Source organism: Lagenorhynchus albirostris, chromosome 17 (genome assembly GCF_949774975.1).
Source record: "Lagenorhynchus albirostris chromosome 17, mLagAlb1.1, whole genome shotgun sequence".
NCBI classification, from domain to species: Eukaryota; Metazoa; Chordata; class Mammalia; order Artiodactyla; family Delphinidae; genus Lagenorhynchus; species Lagenorhynchus albirostris.
Window position 1 is genome coordinate 71,699,880 of NC_083111.1, and position 22,669 is coordinate 71,722,548.

The 22,669-nt window shown below is 51.4% G+C and overlaps 1 protein-coding gene across 6 annotated transcripts in view; it reads right to left on the reverse strand.

Annotated features, from left to right (window-relative positions):
- The window catches only part of ASAP1 (ArfGAP with SH3 domain, ankyrin repeat and PH domain 1), a 348,560-nt gene that overhangs the window by 10,335 nt on the left and 315,556 nt on the right, over window positions 1-22,669 (reverse strand). For 5 of the 6 annotated variants that reach the window (XM_060128595.1, XM_060128594.1, XM_060128593.1 and 2 more), the window contains 3 exons: window positions 12,576-12,746; window positions 4,190-4,259; window positions 1,487-1,545 (listed from right to left, as the gene is read on the reverse strand). In XM_060128595.1, coding sequence (XP_059984578.1) covers window positions 1,487-1,545; window positions 4,190-4,259; window positions 12,576-12,746 — 300 coding nt within the window. The remainder of the gene's footprint in view (window positions 1-1,486; window positions 1,546-4,189; window positions 4,260-12,575; window positions 12,747-22,669) is intronic. The other variant, XM_060128596.1, reaches the window with a different exon arrangement.

Consider the following 22,669-nt stretch of genomic DNA (forward strand, 5'->3'; position numbering starts at 1 on the left):
TCCAGCTCGGGAGGCTCAGAAACACATCCGGGCACTCTACCTTTTTTTGCGGTGAGAGAGGGAACCACTGGATGGATGGGACAGAGTGACTGATTTAACATGGATCACCCTGGCTCTTCTGTTGAGGAAAGACTGCAGGGCCAGGGCAGAGGCAGAGAGACCAGGTAGGAGGCTGCAAGAGTCCAGACAAGAGATGAGGGTCCCGTGGACCACGGTGAGAGTGGGGGACATGGGAAGGAGTGCCTGGATGTTAAGACACATCGAAGGGAGAACCAGCAGTACGTGTGGAAACACTGGATGCGGGGCGTGGCAGGATGGAAGGAGTTGAGCTTCCTTCTTAGGTTTTAAGGCCCAAACACCTGGACCTGGACAATATCGCCTGTAACAGATAGGGACACTGTGGGAAAAACAAGTCTAGCGGGGTGGGGTCAGAAGCGTATTCAAAATCTTAAGCTGAGCAGCCTGTTAGACATGTGATAGAGCAGAGATATTACAGAGCCTGGTGTGTGTGAGTTTAGATTACAGAGGGATTCTTGGGCTGGGTGGATAATGTGGAGGTGCCAGGGTGGGTTCCCCAGGGAATGAGGGCATATTCACAAGAGCAGTGACCATGGCGAGCCAACCTCTGGAGGCTGAGGACACGAGGAGGGCCCAGCACAGGAGGGGAGCAGGGACTGTCAGTGCCCTAAGAGCAGGACGGTGTCCATAGGCCAAGTGCAGAGAGAGTAACCAGCCGGGCCAAAGGCTGCAGGTGGGCTGAGCTTGACCACCCGCCGACAACCTTGTGGAGTGGTCTTAACACAGGATACATGAATGGATCTTGGCTTTGAGTATCAGCATCTGGAACTTCACTCAAAGAGAGACGATCAGATGGCACGTCCCTCTCAACTGAAGAACGCACCACAACCCAGGAAGGAGCTGTGCAAAGCCTGAACTTGTATCTGATCGGGTCTCTTGATCCAACTTTCAGTTGCTAGGAAATGCAGAGGAACATGTTAAATAACCACATGGGGATGCCAGTCAGCAAAATCCAGCCTTTCTGAAGCATCATCTCATTTCGTCCTTACAAAACCTGGTGAAGCAGGTGTCCTGGCCCTACTGACAGGCGAGGAATCTGAGGCTTAGTGAAGCTTTGGAGTCCCCTGCCCAGGCCACACAGCTAGTAAGTGGCAGAGCTAGTACTGGTTCCTAGGTCTCTCTGATCATGTTTGCAAGAAAAGAAATGGCACCTGGGGATACTAATGATGTGTCTTCTGAAAAAGCATGATGTTTTTAAGGAAGAGTTTGGTGTTCTGCTAATCACAAAATTTGGACCTATAAGTATTTTTCTTCATTAAACAAATATTAAATACACATCTACTACATACCAGCTACTGCTCTAGGCATCTGAGATAGAGCAGGGAACAAAACAGACAGACGCCCCTGTCCCCTTGGAGGGTATAATGACACTCTAATTACATGCAAATATGAAAAAGATAAATCTTACCTTTCTGAGGTAGTTTAGGAAGAACTCTTGGGCCAAGGGCAGTCTTTGCAGAACCGGTGCTAATTAATAAATAAGAATCAGTTAGGATCTCAAAGTGCTATAAAATCAACAGCAATATATATTACTCAAGGAAGTCATAGGAGTTTACAGAATTATCTAAAAAGTCTTTCATAATTTCTCTAACAAAAGATTATCGTCTGCTTTCCCTAATTCAAAGTTTGCCTGGATTTCCCTGAGGATTATCTTCTTATTCCCAAGTCTGCAAAGTGGAGTCAACAGGGAAATTCATGCAACAGCTAACCTCTGAACGACAAAGCCTAATTCCTCCTCTTCTCGAAAGCTTTCCCCAGGTAACAGCGTTTATGAAAGCGCCTGGCACACTGCAGGTGGCGCCCCCAGTGCACTGCACAGAAGTAACTCAACTCATGGGACCCCAAAACGTAACTCTTGTCACCTCCGTTTTCACAAGAGGAAACCGGAGCCTGTGCAGCTTCAGTGACCGGCAGAAGGTCCCGAGGCTGGTCAGTGGTGGAGCTGGATATTCAGACCCAGCTGTTTGACTCCAGAGCCCTTATGTTGTCTCTCTCTGCACCAGCGCAAACAGCTTGGGTCTCAGGCCTCCAGACTCTTCCTGAGCTTTTCCTCCTTTTGGGCGACTTGTAAATGAGCAGAGGAAGAAAGCCCGGGGAAGCAGCCCCTGGCACAGAAGCCGCCCTGTGTTGTCTGACATCATGTGACTCCTCACACCCCTGCCACCATCGAAATGCCAGCGCTGCAGGTGGCATCTCTCAGTTGGAACGCACTCTGTTCCTTTTACAAGAGGCTCTATCTATTCCCAGAGGACACCGGGAGCACTGCAGACCCAAACAGCAATAGCATCCAAGTGCCGGACTTGTATCTGCCAAGATCCCCTTTTATTACCTCGTTTATCCTTTTCTGTCCTCTGGTGGCCTACGAACTGGCTTTCCCCCCTTCTTTCTAGCCTAACTGCATTTAAAAGGACAGGAAAAGGCAAACCAACCAAAAAGAAAACAAAAGTGCGATAAGAAACATGCAACGCAAGCATCTTCCATCCTGGCCGACAAATCACCCTTGATCTTAACTGCTCTTCCCTCGGCTCCTCTGAAATCCTAAGGTCTCTGGGTTACTGGAGGATCAGGCTGTTGAGATGCAACGACACCGGAAAGAGTGAACACGCGAGGGCTGTGCTCTGAACATTGCTGGAGTGTGTGTTTCGGCCTCAGCATCTTCGCAGGGATGCACACCTACCCGTCATGGACGTAAGTTCAATGGTTTCCTGACCAGCGTGCTGAGGCCAAGCCAGAGGCTCGGAAATGCCTCACACGGGAAACCTGGGGTCAGCACTGCACGTGCGTGGACGCAGGCTTCTTCCTCTGCTGCTGGTGGGGCCGTGTGCATGTGTGTGTACATGTGTATATGTGTGTACACGTATATGTGTGCGCGTACACGTATATGTGTGCGTGTACACGTGGGGGGCTTGATTCCATGTAAAAAACACTTTGTGGGCACTTTCTCTGCATCAGACTCTCCTTCCTCTGGAAGGAGACCACCTGTCCTGCGGTTTAGAGCCCCCCAGGGCAAGGTGGGGAAGGGCTGAGTGGAGCGGCAGGCACGGCGAGAGGAAGGGGAGGCTGTGGAACGTGGCGCCTGAGAACCCCCGGGGTGAGTCCAGCTCTGCATCTGCTACCACTTAAACTCCTGGGGTCCGTGTCCTCATATAATACTGAGGGCAGCAGTGACTAGACTGCCTCATAGGGTTATAAAGACTAAACGAGATAGTGGCATTAAAAGAAACGAGGACTTCGTTTTTTAGCTTTGACAAGCTCTGGGAAGCGGCTCCTTGTGTCCCTATCTGGGTCACACTTCTCGAGAAAACCCTCTGCGCTGGGACTGGGTAGATGCTGCCCACAGAAGACCTTCCAAAGTATCTCATTTCAGTGGAGGAGGGGAGAAAGGGACACCACGCCCCCCTTTCAGCCTAGCTTAAAAAAGTCTTACAGGGCTTCCCTGGTGGCGCAGTGGTTGAGAGTCCGCCTGCCGATGCAGGGGACGCGGGTTCGTGCCCCGGTCCGGGAAGATCCCACATGCCGCGGAGCGGCTGGGCCCGTGAGCCATGGCCGCTGAGCCTGCGCATCTGGAGCCTGTGCTCCGCAACGGGAGAGGCCACAACAGTGAGAGGCCCGCGTACCGCAAAAAAAAAAAAAAAAAAAAAAAAAAAAAAAAAAAAAAGGCTTACAGACAGGGAATCTGGAAAGAGTCATATTTTTATGTTTGAAAATCTCTAGGCTATTGGATTTCCCTGAGATTCATCTTTTTATTCCCAAGTCTGTAAAATGGAGTCAAGAGGGAAGGTAACAAAACAAAATGACTAAACTAAAAACCTGAAGATAAGAACTCCTTCTGGCAGACTCTGCGATCCTTGGGGAGGTGGGGTCCATTCACGCCAGGAACCTGGATGTGGAGAGCACTGCTTCCCTAAAACAAGGTCTGCAGACCCTGCCCGGCCCCGAGAACTGTCTGCCAAGGGGCTTTTGCAAACCAGGGGAAGCACTCAGGTTCTCAGCGTGATCAGTGCCAGCTGGCAGGCCACACCTTGAGCAGATGGCCCCTAAAACCCAATTCTGTAACTCTGCCCACGGCGACGGTGAGCCTGCCAAGCGAGCACGTGCACAGATGGCTCACCTCGACTGCTGGGACAGGCCCTCGAACTTGTTAGCGGTCTTACTCGATGATGACGGACCCACGTCGTTACCTAGGGGGAAGATCAAATGTGAAAAGCCACGTTTTCCAACAGGAAATGGAATGTGGGGACACAGGAATAGGCAGGCAGGCCACCCTCAGGGTCCAGAAAGGAAGTCAAAAGCCTCAAGCTAGAACAGTACACATTTCTGACATTACAACGAACCGGTTTGGGTCTTGACAATGTTTTTGTTCCTATTAAATATTTTAAAAAGATGAGTGATCTGCTCCCTGGCAAGGCCTCCAAGGTCACAGGACCTGGGGGATGTCCCGTAGGTTCAGGATCTTGTCCTTAGCTTGGTGGCAGGGGAAGCAGAGTAAGGCTTCAAGTTCACCACAGATTCCCACACCAGGGGACCACCACTGGGGACCACTGTGTGTGTGTGTGTGTGTGTGTGTGTGTGTGTGTGTGTGTGTACACACCATTATTCAGCAGGGTGGTGGTGACTGGCCATCTGCTGGGCAAGGCCCTCAGTCACTTATTTACCAATCATTCGTTCAAACATGAGAATGTTTATTAAACATCAACTATGTGCAAGGCATGAACATGGAGCAGGAGGCACCAAGGCAAGTTAAACCTCACCAGAGTATGTCATCCCTCCTGTGAGGGGCACAGGCACGACCGATGCTGACAGGGTTGGGTGCTGTGAAACAAGGAGAAGGAAATAGCACCTAAAGTGAACTGGTCATGGGCTTCCCTGGTGGCGCAGTGGTTAAGAAACCGCCTGCCAATGCAGGGGACACGGGTTCGAGCCCTGGTCTGGGAAGATCCCACATGCCGTGGAGCAACGAAGCCCATGTGCCACAACTACTGAGCCTGTGCTCTAGAGCCCGCGAGCCACAGCTACTGAGCCCGTGCACCTAGAGCCCGTGGCTCCACAATTACTGAGCCTGCACTCTAGAGCTTGCGTGCCACAACTACTGAGCTCACGTGTCACAACTACTGAAGCCCACGTGCCTAGAGCCCGTGCTCTGCAACAAGAGAAGCCACTGCAATGAGAAGCACGCACACCGCAAGGAAGAGTAGCCCCTGCTCGCCACGGCTAGAGAAAGCCCGCGCACAGCAACAGAGACCTAACACAGCCAAAAATAAATAAATAAAGTAGATAAATTTATTTTAATAAATAAATAAAGTGAAGTGGTCAGAGGGGCAGGGCAAGTCCTCTCTGGGGGACACAGACCCTGAACAGTGAAACACCTTCAACAGGGGAGCAGCAAGACCAAATCCACGGGCTTGTCAAGGAGAGACAGAGACTGGCCAGAATCAAAGTGGCCTCTTCTGTGGCCCGTTCCGCGCTGGGGGGAGCCCAAGCGCCAGGCGCCCAGGAGGGACCCCAGGAGCCCACTGGGCTCGGCTATCTCTGGGGTGCTGCCCCCTCTCCTCGCCTGCTCGCCCTTCCAGCGACCGCTCTGGACACTCCATGTGTTCCTGTTTCTGCAGAGCCCCCTCCCCTGCCTGGACACCCGCAACGCCTCCCGGGTGGCGCTGACGGGCTGGCTGAAGGGGGGAGGTGAGGGGGCAGGCCGAGCAAGCACCTGGACTGACGCTCACTGTGCAGAGGCGCCCACACTCTCCCACCTCACAGCAGGGGGAGCTGGCCCCATCCTCATTTTATAGATGAGGAGACAGGGTTAAGTGACCCAACAGCCACAAGTCACATGGTCGCACGATGTACCTAGTGGTCCTGTACACAGATGCACGCGCTTCTCATTACCCATCATGACGCGCCAATAGCAATATTGGTTAATAGCAACTACTGTGTATTGAGCACTTACTCTGAGTGAGGTACTCTGCTAGGTACCCCCTAGTCGTTACATCTGTGAGATATAGAATGGAAGGCACTTACATTGTGTAAGAAGAAACAAAGAAGTAAAGCAAAGGTCAAGGTCAAGCAGCTGGTAAGGGCCAGGGCTGGGACATAAAGCCAGGCAGTGCCCCTCCAGGGCCTGCGTTCAACCACCACATTCGCCCCTCCAATCCCAGTCCCACTAACCTACGGGACAGGGTGCAGCTGGCAGAGCGCTAAGGTGGGCGCTCCCGGACAGGACTTCAACTTCAGGACATACATACAAGAAGAAACAAGCTCAACTGGTGCTACCAGGGCCAAAGACTTTCAAATACACTTTTATTTTAACAAGACACCCCTCCTAACCATCCGTATATTTCCACGAGTCTGTAACTTGACAACGAAGGACTTCTTTGGCAGCCTCTCATGACATCCTTCGAGCTGAGACTTCCTTTAAGGCAGGCATTTCTTTTCAGCATGGTATGGGAATAAGCCGTTGCATCTGCTAATTTCTGTTCCAGGTAGAAAACACCCCAAACCAGTGATTCTTCACCCTATTAGGCGTGAGACTGAATATGAGACTATAAAGGCTGTAAGAGCCCCCGGCTCTGCCTGGGGCCGCCCACTCTGTCACACAGACAAGCCATCACGTCAGGGGCTGTGGTCCGACAGCCACAGCTCATGTGTCCAGTGTCCTCACTTAACCCTCCCCTCTGGCCACGCTCCAAAGACACTGTGTGTTTTTATGCCTCTGTAAACTTGCCCCCTCTGTTCCTTCTCCCTGCAACACCTATCCCCTCCCACTGGGCGTAAATTCCTTTGTAACCTTCAAAGGGTCTCTCCAAAGTCAATTTCTGAGAGTTCTTCCCAAGCCAGACTCGGTCTCTCCACACCCCCGGTGAGCCTACAATCATTCACCACAGACGATGATCAGGGGCAGATTTGGGAGCCAGACAAGCCTGGTTTTGAATTCCAGCTGTACCACCGACCAGTGGGTGTGAGTTCTGATGACACTGCTTTTTCTACTGAGCCTCAGTTCCCTCTTCTTCTTCTTTTTTTTTTTTTTGCGGTACACGGGCCTCTCACTGTTTTGGCCTCTCCCGTTGCGGAGCACAGGCTCCGGACGCGCAGGCTCAGCGGCCATGGCTCACGGGCCCAGCCGCTCCGCGGCATGTGCGATCTTCCCGGTCCGGGGCATGAACCCGTGTCCCCTGCATCGGCAGGCGGACTCTCAACCACTGTGCCACCAGGGAAGCCCCCTCATCTTTAAAATAGGAATAACAGTACCTGCTTCACTAGATGGGCACGAGCATCATGAGAGAGAAACCACGGAGTGTAGTTCATGGTGCTGGACCACAGAGGGCACGACACAAACGGAGACACTGTTCTGAGCTCTCTGATGAGATGTAACAAAAATGCAGGTGATTTATTTCCTCAACGAGTGAGCATTTCACAGACAGGGGCTCTACCTTGTCTGTCCCTGCAGCCCCACTGGAGCCCAATGTCCGCACAGAGCAGTCACTGGGCGCTGCTGAATGAAGACAAGGCCCACAGAGCGGACTCCTCCACTCCTCCCCCCACAGCCTGGTTTCTTGCGCACCTGGGTGGGGAGGCACCTGTGGTCTGGCGGACAGGAACCCTGCTGTGCCTGGGCAGAGAAGCGTGGCTTTGAAAAAGTTCTAAAAATAGGATAGCACTAGAAGGAGGCGCAGAAGCATGGCAACAGCTCAATCCTTTTTTCCTCTCTCCGTGCAACCTGGGAAATGACTGTGGTACACTCACAGCTGTGTGAGGAGAGGGCTGGAGACGGACGGTGGGCAGACAGTTTAAAAAGCTGTGGCCAAGGGCTTCCCTGGTGGCGCAGTGGTTGAGGGTCCGCCTGCCGATGCAGGGGACACGGGTTCGTGCCCCGTCCGGGAAGATCCCATGTGCCGCGGAGCGGCTGGGCCCGTGAGCCATGGCCGCTGAGCCTGCGCGTCCGGAGCCTGTGCTCCGCAACGGGAGAGGCCACAACAGTGAGAGGCCCGCGTACCGCAAAAAAAAAAAAAAGCTGTGGCCAAGACTACAGGTCACTTACTGTAGTTCAGAAGCTGTGGGCCAGGAGTGTGGAACGAGAGGAGGGCACTGCCCAGCAGTGCCTGGCACACAGGCTCTAGGAGTCTTCTGGAAGAGTGGGTAATTATACGAACCTCGGAGTCAGAAATAGGTTCGAATCCAGGCCTTGAAGTTATCGGACAAGTCACTTGACCTCTGTGATTCAATTTCCTCATCAGTAAGCCAGGGACCATGACAGCCCCTACCTCACAGGACAGTTGTGATGGCTTAACACGGTAACGTATGAACAAGTGCACAGCAGCTGGTACACGGTGAATCATCTATACGTGGTGGCGGCCACTGTCATTTCTAGAACTGCACGTAAAATGGGGTCGGAGTGGTGGGGGGAGGTGACTTGAGAATATATTGGGAAATCCAAGAAAAAGAAAGAATCAGGAAGTTTCTACCCAAAGGCTCTTTTACAAGCCAATACTACTTCTAATAAGTAGACGTGGGGGACTTGGATCAAACATTTCAAATACTGACCCATTTTACCTGGACGTTCTGGCCTTGAAATATGAGAAGGGAATCATCTTGTGGTATAGTTTTTCGTCCATCATCTACTCTCCATTAAAAAAAAGAGAAGCTTAAGTATAGAACTTAAGTCCCAGTGGCCAAAGATAAGGAATGCAAGTGATTCTCAGAGGTCTCTTAGCCAGGTATTGGTGGAACACGGATCAGAACTCAGGCTTCTGGAAAGTTTGCTCGGTGCACTATATGGTTTCCCAGGATGCGCCCCGTAAACACTTCTCTGAATACCTGACAAAGGACGGAGGTCCCAGGGAAAGCTGATCTCACGTCGTCATTACAAGAATCTCAAGTGTGAGAAAAGGCTTAATCTTATGGCCACCATGAACTAGATAACTGGCTGCATTGTTTTCTTTGCTCTCACCTCTAAGAACCTCAGTGTCAAACCCGTGGTCTATTTCCAGCTGCTGTATGTGACCTTGTGTTATGCATTTTGTGACGACGTAACACCCCTGGACTTCATCTTACTTTGCTCCCTTTATTCTCCCTTTGTCCTCATTTCCTTATTAATTTAACTTGAATTGTGTTAAAATGTGTTGGTCTGTTAGAAAGCAGGTTATAAACAACTTATTTTATCTCCAAAGGTGAGGTTTAACGACATGCCACTTGAAAAATCAACAGTCCCCGCACCTAGTTGCTTCTGCCACCGGCCTAGTTGTTTTCTGATCGAAAGCCTGCCTCTGCCGTCTCCCTAGACAGATGGCCGAACCCATCACCATAGCGGGGCTGCAGTATGTGATGCCTGGGCTATCCTGGGCACCGTGGATGCTGTGGTCCTGGCAGGGAGAAAGCCCGGGGTGGCCTCCCCACACACCAGGGCTCCGTACTGCAGAGACGAGGTGCCACAGCCAGGTGGGGGGGTGCCTACCTGCCGGGCTACCCTCCCCCGTCTCCATTCACAGGCAAAGAAACAACTGCTGAGACAGGGGAACAGCCAAGGGGATCACTGAGCCGTCCGTCAGTGCAGAGCTCAGCAGAGCAAGGAGAGCGCGAGGGCCATGGGCTCTCCCAGCCACACGGGCTCCCCACTCACCAGCTGTGAGAACTTGGGCATGGAACTGAACCTTTTGTGAATCTCAGTGTCCTTAAAATCAAGCCCCTTGCATTTCCTTAAGAATTCAATGAGTGCTATTAACTAGCCCCAGTTTACAGCCGGAGAAACTGAGGTATGGAACGATTCAAAGGTAACTGCTGAAAGCCACAGGGCTACCAGGTGGTGGAGGTGGATTAGAATCCAGGCAGTAAGTAGGACACAGGTCCACACCGGAGCTCCACTGAGACAGAGACAGCTCGTGCCCTTGTAAGGAGTTCATACTGCACTGGGAAAGACAGAAAGGCAACCAGAACCACTGTGTGATAATCCCTATGCCAGAAGGAGCAGAGAGTGGGCATGGGGGTGCTGGCTGGGCCGGGGAGGGTCTCTGAAGCAGGTCCCTGGACAGCAGATCTGGAAGGATGATTAAGCGTGAACACAAGTGGACAGACTGCGCGAGGCTGAGGGCACACTATGAGCAAAGGCTCGGCTCTCAGGGGAGAGGATGGAGTTGGGAGCCTACCGGCTCAGCACGGCAGGCACGTCCTAGGGCAGGGCGTGGGCAGGTGAGGCCAGGGCGAGCTCAGGGCTGTGCTACTCCACCTCCGCATGTCTGCCCCCCACGCCCCGGTCCAGATCTCAGACAGCCCAAAGGCCCTCACCTCAGGGGCTGTGGGGAGACGGCAGGTTTAGGGGAGCACTGGAATGATGGGTGCCTAGAGGGAAGCCGCAGGTACCATAAATGCGGCCTAGGAATCTGGTGCCCCGTGTGCCTTATCAATTAAGTCTGACCCCTGCTTTGGCGTCTGGATCACAACGTCAGTGGGAGACAGGTAGGGATAAAACCCGCGGTGATCATACAACACAAAGCATGAAGACCCGGATCTGAGCCACTTTAACCTGCCTGGTGAGAGGCTTGTTACCGTCCCGCGTCTGCAGACGCCTTGGAGAACATCTCCCCTATGTGCTCACACATCGACTCAGAAAGAACGGCCCTGACGGCCACAGAATTACCACCTGGGGTTGTCTGTGACGTGTACAGTGGTCACTTCTGCGTGGAGAGATTTTGATTTTTGTCCCTTGAGGCTGGGGGTAGGTGGCAGCCAACTGCTCAGGGCCCACAGCTTCCAAAGCTTGAAGGCTCCCGCTCACCGTCCGGGGCACCAACTCACGCTCATCAAGGGGTAACCTTGTTTCTTGATGAAAAATGCCCCTTGTCCACAACGAAACCCACCCAAAGCCAAAGCAAAGCAAATGAACACCTGCTTTTTTTCTAGTCCTGCTGCTTAGTCTAAGAAAGGGATGATTCTTAAGGCGAGAAACAGAAATTTAGTAAATTTAACTGCAGACTGATGGAGTCTGTGAGGCACAATGAACTTTATGCAGAAATAAAACCCGAGTAAACAACAGGATCAGAATCTAGTGAAATTCGAAAAGGTCAGTCTGTGATTTGTGGTACGAACACCTGCAGGAAACTGGTGACCTTCAGTGGAGCGTTATTTGGGGCAAATAATTCTTCCTCTTGGAAGAATCCTTTTGGAAGAATCCTGGCGACTCCTGAAGGCCCTGGGGTGGGGCCTCGGGCAGTGTCAGGGACCTGCATGGTGCTGACGTGCGCCTGGGCGCACCCTCCCCGCAGCCGGTCTCACCGGGAACAGATTTGTCAACACCCGCTGCAAATGTCCCCTCCCCGCGAAGCTGGACACCCTGCTTCAGCATTTCCGCAGTATTTGGTGAAGAACGCACGGCACTCGTGTCCCTCCTGGACCACGAGCTCCTCGAGCACAAGGGTGGAGAAGCCCAAACCCCAGGCACCAGGCCAGTGGAGTGAACGGCTAAGCACAGACAGTCCACACGCACTGTGGCATCTGGGTCACATGACACACAGGCGTGCCCGTCTGCAAATGGGCAGCATGGCTTTTCCCAGAAGCTCCCCAAATCCAGAACACCTATTAGGGGCTTTCTGACGAGGCCTTTAAAAGCATTCAGCTGAGCTCCCTATCAGTTACAAACAAACAAAACAGCCATGACACGATTCACTGGCAAGGGGAGGTGACCCATGCAAACCAGCAGGGCCAGGACCCCGTGGGCGCCGGGAGACACCGGGCTCTTGAGCGAACCTGGTGGCAGGCTGGTGAGCTACAAAGGGAGATAAAGACAGAAACCGTGTTCCTTGTGGATAGAAATTTGTTATCAGCCACCAGTGTCACTGAAATGGTAAACTACTAACTGATCTGCGCAGGTCTGTTTATTCTCAATCGATTATGAGGTACCTACTGCATCCTGGGCTCGACCCTAGGCTCTGTGAACACAGAAAGGAACAAGACAGACAAGGGCCCTGCTCTCACGGAGCTAGGTTCCAGAGACCGAAAAACCGAACACAAATGAAACACCTGTCAGCGGCGATCTGGGGTCCTGAGGGAAACACTGGGGAGGGGGCTCCCTCAGAGAGGATGGCCCAGGAGACAGACATGCAGGCGGAGGAGGACGGGAGGGAGCGAGGCTTTCAAGCCCATGACAGAGCTGCAGGGAGGGGGCGGCCCCAGGAAGGAAAGAGCCCGGTGGAGCCAGAGGTGAAAGCAGGCCAGCGAGGCTGAGCGGGGGACAGGAGCTGGGAGGGACCAGCCTGACCACCTGGGCCCTGGTGGGTGTCTGGTGCACAAAAAGTGCTCAGCAGCTTATCACTAGCACACTTTTTAAGCGGTGGTGGTATTTTCCCCCATGTTTCTTTGGCCATAAGAGGCTGTGCAATCATATGTATCCAGGCCCTCACCCAGCGTGGGTGTGGTCTGGTCCATCTGCTGGGTGTGCTGAGCGCCCACTGCCCCCCGAGCCCCGTGCTCTGCCTGGCTCAGGCAGTGAGGGCCCTGACTGGAGGACAACTTACCCCAAGGAACTGCGCCTTTGTTTGGGGGCCCGTGAGGTAGTGGGCTGGGAGGGTCGGATAGGGTTCTCTTGTGTCCGGGCGGTGGGGGAGGAGGCCTCTTCTTGGACAGAGTGGAGCTGCCACTAGAGGTCTGGGTGCTTAGAGGGAGTGCTGAAGGTGGGCCAGTTGGACCTGGAAAGGAATCGAATGGTGCAGGAAGGTTAATCCCGGTCTCGCAGAGGGAAGAGCCTGTGTGCAGTCACTCCCACGCATCAGATGGAGTGTGACACACAGAGACTGAAGCGCGAGGCTGGGGACGGCCAAGTCCATCGACCCGGTAATCCCCAAAAGAGGGCTTTTAAAAATTGCTGGTAAAAAAATTAAAAAGGAGACTGTGTGCTTTTAAGGAACAAAACGTCAGCCAACATGGAACACTACTGGGTTTAGATCATCCTTTGGGTACAACGGGAGAAATAAAACACACACATTTTAAACCAGTAACTCACTGGAACCACGGCAAAACCTACAGAGGAAGAAGGCACACAGCACTGCCAGCAAAGTCAATGGAGAAAGAGCAAAATACTGACTAAGGGCTTCCCTGGTGGCGCAGTGGTTGAGAGTCTGCCTGCCGATGCAGGGGACGCGGGTTCGTGCCCCGGTCCGGGAAGATCCCACATGCCGCGGAGCAGCTGGGCCCGTGAGCCATGGCCGCTGAGCCTGTGCGTCCGGAGCCTGTGCTCCACAACGGGAGAGGCCACAACAGTGAGAGGCCCGTGTACCGCAAAAAAAAAAACAAAAAACAAAACTGACTAAACCTCCAAAGGGCCTCACGTGGAAACATGAACACTGGATTCATAGAATAGGGTTTCTCTCTCCACTGCAATTTTTTTTTCAGTCAGCAAACGTTGCCTGAAGTTTTTTTTAAATGACTTTTATAAATAATGAAGGTTCTAATGGAAAGGGTTACTTGGAAAGAAGGGAAATCCAAAAACCCTTTTTTCCTCCAATTCTGAACTGTTCTAGATATCATAAACCACCTATTATATTGGAAGCTTGAACAAGTTACATAAGCTTCACTGATTTCTATAGGTTTAAAAAAAATTTTTTTTTTAAATTTTTGCCTGTGTTGGGTCTTCGTTGCTGCGCGCGGGCTTTCTCTAGTTGCAGCGAGCGGGGGCTACTCTTCGTTGCGCTGCGCGGGCTTCTCACTGCAGTGGCTTCTCTTGCTGAGGAGCACGGGCTCTAGGTGCACGGGCTTCAGTAGCTGTGGCACGCGGGCTCAGTAGTAGTGGCTCGCGGGCTCTAGAGCGCAGGCTCAGTAGTTGTGGCGCACGGGCTTAGTTGCTCTGCGGCATGTGGGATCTTCCCGGACCAGGGCTCAAACCCGTGTCTCCTGCATTGGCAGGCAGATTTGTAACCACTGTGCCACCAGGGGAGCCCTGATTTCTAAAGGTTTTTAAAAAGATTCTACTTTCTCCAGAGGTAATGATAGGATAGCAATAATGATATTAATATCACACACACACACACACCACTACTGCAAAAGTTGACTTTTTGAACTAACGCTTTAAGAAAAAAAGGAGTTTGTTTTCAATGAGCGCTATGGGAGTTAGTATATATGCTGTTAATTTTGTTTATTCCAAGAGACACTGAAGTGGCCGGTGTGTGCCGAGCACTATATGCTGGGCACTTTGACAAATCTCTCTTTATGATCATTACCAGGTTATGGTTTAACTGGACAACAGTGTCCACAAACATTAAAAGAGAAAAAAAGGAAAGAAACAAAAAAAGCTAGGAACACTGCCACACCAAATGTTTATCGCAGGATAGCAGGTACCTGGTGATCCAGAAAGGCTCCAAAAGAGCTTTCTACATTCTGCATATTAAAAGAGAAGCGTAATTACTGCTGGCCTCCTTCCTTGGGAAAACAAGCTTTGCTATTTCCCGTGATCAATTACCGCTCAGTACAAACACAGATTTAAACCCCCATTTCTCAAAGACAGTCTCGTCTTGGAAGTAAATACCGTTCATCTCAGTAAAATGGTCGTGTGCTTTAGAATTAAATGGCCCTAGCGGCAGTATTTATTCTCAGTCCTACTGATGAGATACGTGATGGAAGCCTTACCGATATCCCCAGTCAACGCCTAATTACGGCACCAGTCACTGAAGTTTCAGAAACTGTTTCATTTTTTAACAGTAAAGGCATTGTTATTTTAGCCTTGTGTTTGTACAGTGCTTCCTAGTTTTCAAAATGTGTTGGTACATGCTATTTGCCTTGATTTTCATAACAACCCTGTGAGGCATGTGGGTCTGGTATTACTGGCCCCATTTGGCAGCTAGGAAAGCGGGGCTGTTGCCACGAGGGGCGGAGCTGAACCGTGATGCAGGTCTCTGGGGGTGGCGAGGGCTCGCCCCGTCCTGAAAGCCAGGCCAGTATTTTCTGGGCTCGCCACACGAGGAAAATGGCAACAACAACGCTCGGTACTAGGAAGTGGAACTTTCCTCTTGGAAATAAATGGAGAATACATAATAGACAATGGTGAGATTCCCCAGCAGTTTCGTCTGTATCGCCATCTAGGGACTTCCTGATGCAATGCATCTGGAAGGCCATAATCAATCCGTTTCAAATCCCGCCTGGAAACACAGATGGCCAATGGAGCTATATCTCTGGGCAAAGCTGTCTGTGTACGTGGTTTTAGGAGTGATCAGACCAGAGTTGTCCTGTAACCACAAACCAAGCAAAATCAAGCTTCCTGAAACATCATTTAAAAAATGTAGGGGTTAGTGTTCCCTTCCTGACGTCATCACAGCCTTGTCTTACTTTCAGACATCAGCTACTACAGTCTCTAATTATCTGTCTTTGCTGACTCGTTCATTGCCTCTCTGTCCACCATGCTGCAGGTTCTACCAGGGTCAGGCTGTTCTCTGGCCTGGGGTAGAAAAAGCTGCATTTAGTAAATACAGTATCGAATTAATGGATGAAAAAACGTCTACTTCTCTTGTTGTAAGGCTAGTGATCCTTAAGGAAGACAGAACGTCTCACTTAGGGCGACAGATCAGAAACCAGGGAGAGAGGGGACCTGGGGAGAGATAGTGTGAAGTTCGAAAATAAATATTCAATACTGTAATGGACTTTCATGGCAAACAACACACAGACCCACCTATTGTTCTGTAACAGAAGTTACAGAAGGGAAGATGCCATGAAATCTTCTTGGCTGGTAGGGCATGAGTTAAAAAAGGGTGAAAAACACTATATCAGACCCCAGAAAAGCAGACAAAATTTTATAACTTTACTGTAAAGAGCTCAAAAGACTTCCAAAATAAGTAACTGGTCTTTAAGCACTAAAAAGGATGTTTCCTGCCAACTAAACCTGAGCACTGGCTTGGTCAGGAAAGCAGCACTTCTGGAGGCGTAAAGAAAGCTAAAACAGAACAAACAAAAAAACAGTAAACACAGCATCAAACAAACTCGAAAGGGGTGGGAGGCAAGATTAACAGGTGGGGAGGGGACTCGGGCAGCCAGTTTTCTTCCCTCCACTCTGCCAGGGCCTGTGGGAATAAGGAGAAAACACCCTAAGCCACATTTGCCGCTAATACTGGCTATTATGTCAAATTATCCTCTAACACTTTTTCTTAAAAATATGGTCTAGATTTCCGAAGCTGCCATATATAGCTCCCAGGTTAAATTATTAGAAGGTCTTCTACAAGGAGGCAGGGTGTACCAACGCAGCTCTTACTGGGGGTTCACGTGCCTGGGGTTCTCCTGTATCTCCAGCAGCCTCTTGGTCACCCACTTAGACGTTCTGCCAGGGCTTCAACGCTAGTGGCCCCATGTGAGCTGTGCTGCCTCGAGCACCTCACCGTCACCGGCTCAGGGAGGTCCCTCACTGAGGCCTGCAGCTCAGACGTGTGGCCACCATGCGGCCAGAGCTCGGGAAGCCCACACGCGTGACGCCGCCGTGCATCTCAGAAGCCTCGAAGTTAATGACAGAGTTATATAGACAACTCTGGACAATACAAATGACAAACTTACCATTTTCTAATGGTTTTCACAGTACAGAACTTAAAAAGAATGGAAAGTTTCTATCATTTAAAAAGTAGATAGGGACTTCCCTGGTGGTGCAGTGGTTACGAATCCACCTGCCAATTCAGGGGACAGAGGTCCGAGCCCTGGTCCGGGAAGATTTCACATGCCGTGGAGCAACTAAGCCCATGTGCCACAACTACTGAGCTCATGCGCCACAACTACTGAGCCCGTGCACCTAGAGCCCATGCTCTGCAACAAGAAAAGCCACCGCAAGGAGAAGCCTGTGCAGCACAAATAAAAGTAGCCCCCCCTCGCCACAACTAGAGAAAGCCTGCGCACAGCAACGAAGACCCAACGTGGCCAAAAATAAATAAAAAATAAAAGTAAATAAATTTATATATTAAAAAAATGTAGATAAAGATGCAAGAATATTTACTTAGAGAAGAACTGTGTGTAGTAGGAAGGCGCTATCATCATCTCCATGCTCAGGTGGGGAAACAGAGGCACGGTGCAGAGGAGAGGGGTGTGTGGAGAAAGCACGGTAGGTTGGCAGCAGGCCTGGCAGGATCCCAACATGGCAGTGACACTGTGACAGACACAGCGCTGCACACAGAACACGCAGGAGCCATTCACGTGTCCTTCAGTCTCCTTCCAAGACACTGATCATTAAGAGAAAAGTGCCGAACTCAAGGCTCAGGGTTGGTTCTTTAACACTCATATATTCTTTTTTCTTTTTCTTTTTAAAAGGATTTATTTTGCTTTTAAAAATTTATTTAGGGCTTCCCTGGTGGGGCAGTGGTCAAGAGTCCGCCGATGCAGGGGACACGAGTTCGTGCCCCGGTCCAGGAAGATCCCATGTGCCGCGGAGCGGCTGGGCCCGTGAGCCATGGCCGCTGAGCCTGCGCGTCCGGAGCCTGTGCTCCGCAACGGGAGAGGCCACAGCAGTGAGAGGCCCGCCTACCGCAAAAAAAAAAAAAAAAAAAAAAAAAAAAAAATTATTTTTGGCTGTGTTGGGTCTTCGTTGCTGCATGCAGGCTTTCTCTAGTTGCGGTGAGTGGGCTTCTCATTGCAGTGGCTTCTCTTGTTGCAGAGCACAGGCTCTAGGTGCGCGGGCTTCAGTAGTTGTGACACGTGGGCTCAGTAGTTGTGGCTCGTGGGCTCTAGAGCACAGGCTCAGTAGTTGTGGCACATGGGCTCAGTAGTTGTGGCTCGCGGGCTCTAGAGCACAGGCTCAGTAGTTGTGGCGCACAGGCTTAGTCGCTCCGCGGCATGTGGGATCTTCCCGGACCAGGGCTCGACCCCGTGTCCCCTGCACTGGCAGGCGGATTCCCAACCACTGTGCCCCCAGGGAAGCCCTGCTCATACGTTCTTATGTGCAAGACGCACAACAGCATTTCCTCTGCTCCCCTTTCCGCACCCCGGCGGTCGGGCGAACTTTGCTCCCCTTTCCGCACCCCGGTGGTCGGGCGACTGGGCTGGCGAGCCCGGCACTGCTGAGGGCAGGAGTCACAGACGTGCTCTTGGCCAGCAAGGAGGCCAATGCAAGGCGATACACGTGTGCAGTGCTTTAAAAAGGATTTAGAGAGACGGACAAAAATAGGCAGAACAAACAAGCAAACAAAAACCCACTCACACACACAAAAAAAACCCAGAAAAATCCAGAAAATTCAACACAAATGAAGGACAACGGTCCATGGGAAGCTTTAAAGTGGAGCCACTCAAATGGCTACCTTCCTGTGAGATAAAAAAATCCCAGGAAACGCTACAGTCGTCAGCATAAGAATAAAGCCACTCACAGGGAAACATCTCCTAGGCAAGCCCAACTCCTGGAGCAGGGCACTTGCTTACCTTCAGACCCCGGGGCAGTCTTCTCCCTGGCCACCCCCTCTCTGCCCTAACTGTTGCTACAGACCTCAAATGAGTCAGACAAACGGTGTATAAAATGCTTACACAACTGAGTTTAGGCACAAACATGGTGCAGAAGGATCGTCAGCAAGTCAGTTATCACAGCCCCAGGACATCTGGGTTAGTTTTATGAGCGTCCCCTCCTTGCTCTGGCCGCACATTTCTGGGACACGCTTTCACTGATTCTGCAGTTGTTTGTTCACTCAGCAGGCACTGATGGAGCCCCCTCTGTGCCAGGGATGCAGGGACAGCTCATTCCCAGCCTCCCTGTGGAGGAGTTCTGCCTCCAGCGGGAGAGGGGAGTGAAAGGAAGACTCCCTTCACCCTCTCTTCAAATCTGGAGCGCCACCGACTGCTGCCCCTGATGAGGGCGCAGCTCACCGCTTTCTCACCCACCGGAGCGCGAGCTTCCCAGCAGGAGCTCCCCGCTCCCCCCTCTGCTACCTTGCCAGGGCCCAGGACACGTGCAGAACCGAACACATGCAGCAGCACCCAACAGGCTCCCATCCTACGCACTGAGTGCTCACGCTGTGCCAGTCACTTTACACACGTTACTTCATGTCCTAAGCAGGGCCCCAGCCAGCCGGACGCCGGATTCTTACGTTTCAGGTGAAGGCCCTGAACCTTAGCAAGATGAGTTAAATGTGCAAAGGAGACCAGGACAGGGACAGGGGTCGCACTTGGTGGGGAGGAACCCCAGCCTCCTAGGTGGGGCAGGGGAGAGAAGAGGACAGAGTGGGGTTTGAATTCACAGCGGCTCACAGCTGCCCAGCAGGCACGGTGTGGTTGACAGATGGACCTGCCTTGGAGGGTGTGTTACTCTCAAACCATACTCTTGGATTAACGTGGGTGCTTAGCTCTCCACCTACAGGGATGGCGAGGGCAGCACCGGGTTCAACGTTCTCCGTGACAAGCACCCGCTGAGCCCTCGGTGCGCCAGGCCCTGAGCCGCTTTTGTGCAGATCACCTACTGGTTTATCAGACCAAGGCTGGAGCCCGTGTGAAACAGGAAGTCCATGTTATAGAAGACGTGTGCGGACTGCAGGATTCCTACAGGTATTCACAGGACATGCAGAGGTGCTACACGATACCTGAGTCCAGGGGACTGATCTCACAAACAGATGGGAATGAACTGAAGTTAGCGTATCACCTCGTGCTTCTAAAAGCTTGAAAACTTAGTTCATTTAAGTAAGTCAAATAAGCTTCTTGAGACCAGACTCATCGTTCATTTACTTGACAAATCCTTTGAGTGAAAGGTGCCCGCACCATGCCAGGCTTCGCCATTCAGAGCGCCTGCTTATTTACCAGACTCGGGCAGCTCCACCCCGGTTCCCATTCCCCAAGGACGCTTCTTTAAAGCTGAGGTGTCGCAGTGGCTCTCAAATGTCAGCAGCAGAACCCTCCCTGGGGCACAGACCAGGTGCCAGGTGCTGAGCTGGAAGCTTCCCGGCCCTCTCACTAACCTCCACAAAAATCTCGTGTCAAGTCCAGTCTGTGCCACGGCTGTGTAAAAGGTGTGGAATTTTACAATGGGAGAAAACCGCAGTTCTGTAGCTTAAAATGACTTAAAAAGCAAGCTACGCTGCTGTCAAGTGCCTGTTCTGGGGGCGGCATCACAGTACCATGGTGCCCATACCTTCTTCCCTACTCTGGGGACATGTGTGGAGTCAGAGCCTGAACGGTCCTGCTAGGAGTCCCTCGCGGTAGTTCAGCGCTCTGCATTTTACCAAATGCTTTCTCGTATACTGTCTCACTGGATTCTGATGACAAATGCACGAGGAAGACAAGACAGAGATGGACCCTCTTCCTCAACATGGAAAAGAAGAAACTACCATAGAAGATCTGGTTGCCAAGTCCTAAGGCCCGCTTTAATTTTCTATCCTATTTCAGCCACCGTGTGACCTGGAAGTTCCTCAGCCTTTTCAGGGCTCTGTTTCCTTAGCTGTACAAAGGGTGGCAAATCACGTCAATCTTTCAGCATCCCTCTAGCTCTAAAAAAAAAAAATCCAGGTTCTGTGACATGATTTTTGCTTAAAGATGAAGAACAAACCCATCTTGGCGACCCTGAAGAATATCTAGTCTTAATAAAGATACAGTGAAGTGGGGGGCTGGGCGGAGCTGCTGACCACGAGGGGGAAACTTCTGCATGCTTAATTTTATAGCTTTGATTTAATCTCGCTGGACTTCACATCTGAAGAGGGCGTAGGCAGCAAAATGTTTCAAAAGCTTAAGAGTGGTGAGCTCGGGATTCTGAATTGCTGAGTCGTCCAGCTCTGACTGGAGCTCTGCTCAAGCACAGGGGGCTTTGCCCGATGGCAACTTAGGTCAAACTCCTTACATTTTCATGAGGCAGCTGCAAGTTTTTGAAAATACTCCTGAGCTGGATTCAGAATAATTCCTTCTACTTTTGTCCTCTGTATTCCTCTCGTTAGTGGAAACTTTATCAGTTGTTTCTGCCTCACTGGAAACCATCATCCTTACGACCCCGAAGTTCTCAGTGTGGAAATGACTTCTGCTGCAAGCAGACACCTCTGCTTTACCTCCACGGGAAACTAGCAACCCAAACAACAAGACATCCTTGTTCCATGCAAACGGTTCAATCAGTTCAACAGAATGAAATGAAGAAAACGTAAGGAAAACAGAGGAGAGTTATCTCTGCGCAGAGCATCGGCTGGTCTTCAACTGTGTCTTCTGAGAACTCCATTCAAACATTATCACTTTTCCAAATGTGTGGGCACGTGAGCCAAGCTGCCTGCAGGAAGTGTCTCCCGCTCGGAACCCCTTATAAAAGTCATGGGCAGGCTGTGCTTCTTGTCTCACCAGCTCAGACCAAATCTCCGAATCTGATGTCCTGCTATGAGCAACCTGGAAGAACACTCTGACTGTAGTGGAGAGGGATGTCTATGTTCAATTATGGGATTGGGGGTGGGGGGCGGTAAGCAGTCTATCCTTAGCCGACCACGGTTGCTACGGCCAAGTCTCTAGGCACTTGTTTCAGCAGCTGCATCACTAAATAAATTTGGTCTTTGTCTTTGGGTCTTTGGGAAAGAGCTAATCAGAATTTATTCAAGGCAGCAGAGATATACTTGGCACTGAGTCAGTATACTTTATGGGTTTCTGCGTCCCCTTGAGACAAAATTATGGAAAGGGGTAGAGGGAGGTGAGGGTGCCTCCTGGCCCCTAGGACTCTGGTGTGATTCTCTCCTGTAGCCCTTTTCCAAGGTTCTCAGTGACCGGGAGGCTCTCTGATAGGTCATCACCACTGTTTTTGATAACCACGATCAGGGGATGTGAACTCTTGCAGAGTAACTCTCCACGGTCTTTCTTAGGGCGCAGAAAGGGACTCTCTGCTCTTAGCAGACTGCCACCCTGCTGGGGAGCATCATCGCCCCGCGGTGAGAGGGAACACAGGCCTCTTGCGGCACACACCTGCACCTTGTTATGCTAGTGATTTAAAAGGCACGTTCCAGCATGATGTGTGGAATGGTAAGGACACCACCGGCAGGTTAAGCCTTTGGGTTACGTGCGCCGTTGCTCTTCTGGTCACTGGTTGTCTCTGATGAGTGCTGTTTACGCCCCAGCCTCATTTTAACGTTCTCCACTATTTTATAATCTATGAGGCCATTGGAGTCTAAGAACACTGCTCCCATTTATAACACTATTTCAATGGAGAATAAGCTCTGAAAAAACACTGCTTTGAATAAAGCTCACATTCCCCAGAAAACAGCCCCAGTGTGATTCAAATAGGCACGGCATTGTGCACCGGGGCCCTCAAACCTGCGTGAGCACGAGCGAGCGGAGGACACGGGGAGGGTCCTGCACTTGGGTTTATGGCTGAGACCAGACCGGAAGCTACAGCTCCGGGTACCTCTCGAATACCCCCGGGAGGGGTGAGCCCTTAATGTTATCACTTCTGTGTCTCGACTCGTCCCCATATAGGTGGGAATACAGGGACTTTCTGTGCAGGGCGTTCGGTGGATTTGGGGAACAGGATGCAGTCTTTGTGGACCGTCACCACCTGGCATGAGCCCCGTGGGGGCATGTGACAACACACGGCACAATGACCCTCCTCTGGTAAGATCCTGCCCCAGGTGGTATCTCGTGGAAAACCACTCGCCAGAGAGCACAGGAGTGTGGGTTCAGGTCACACAGGACCTGGGTGAGGATCCCAAACCCCCAAGAG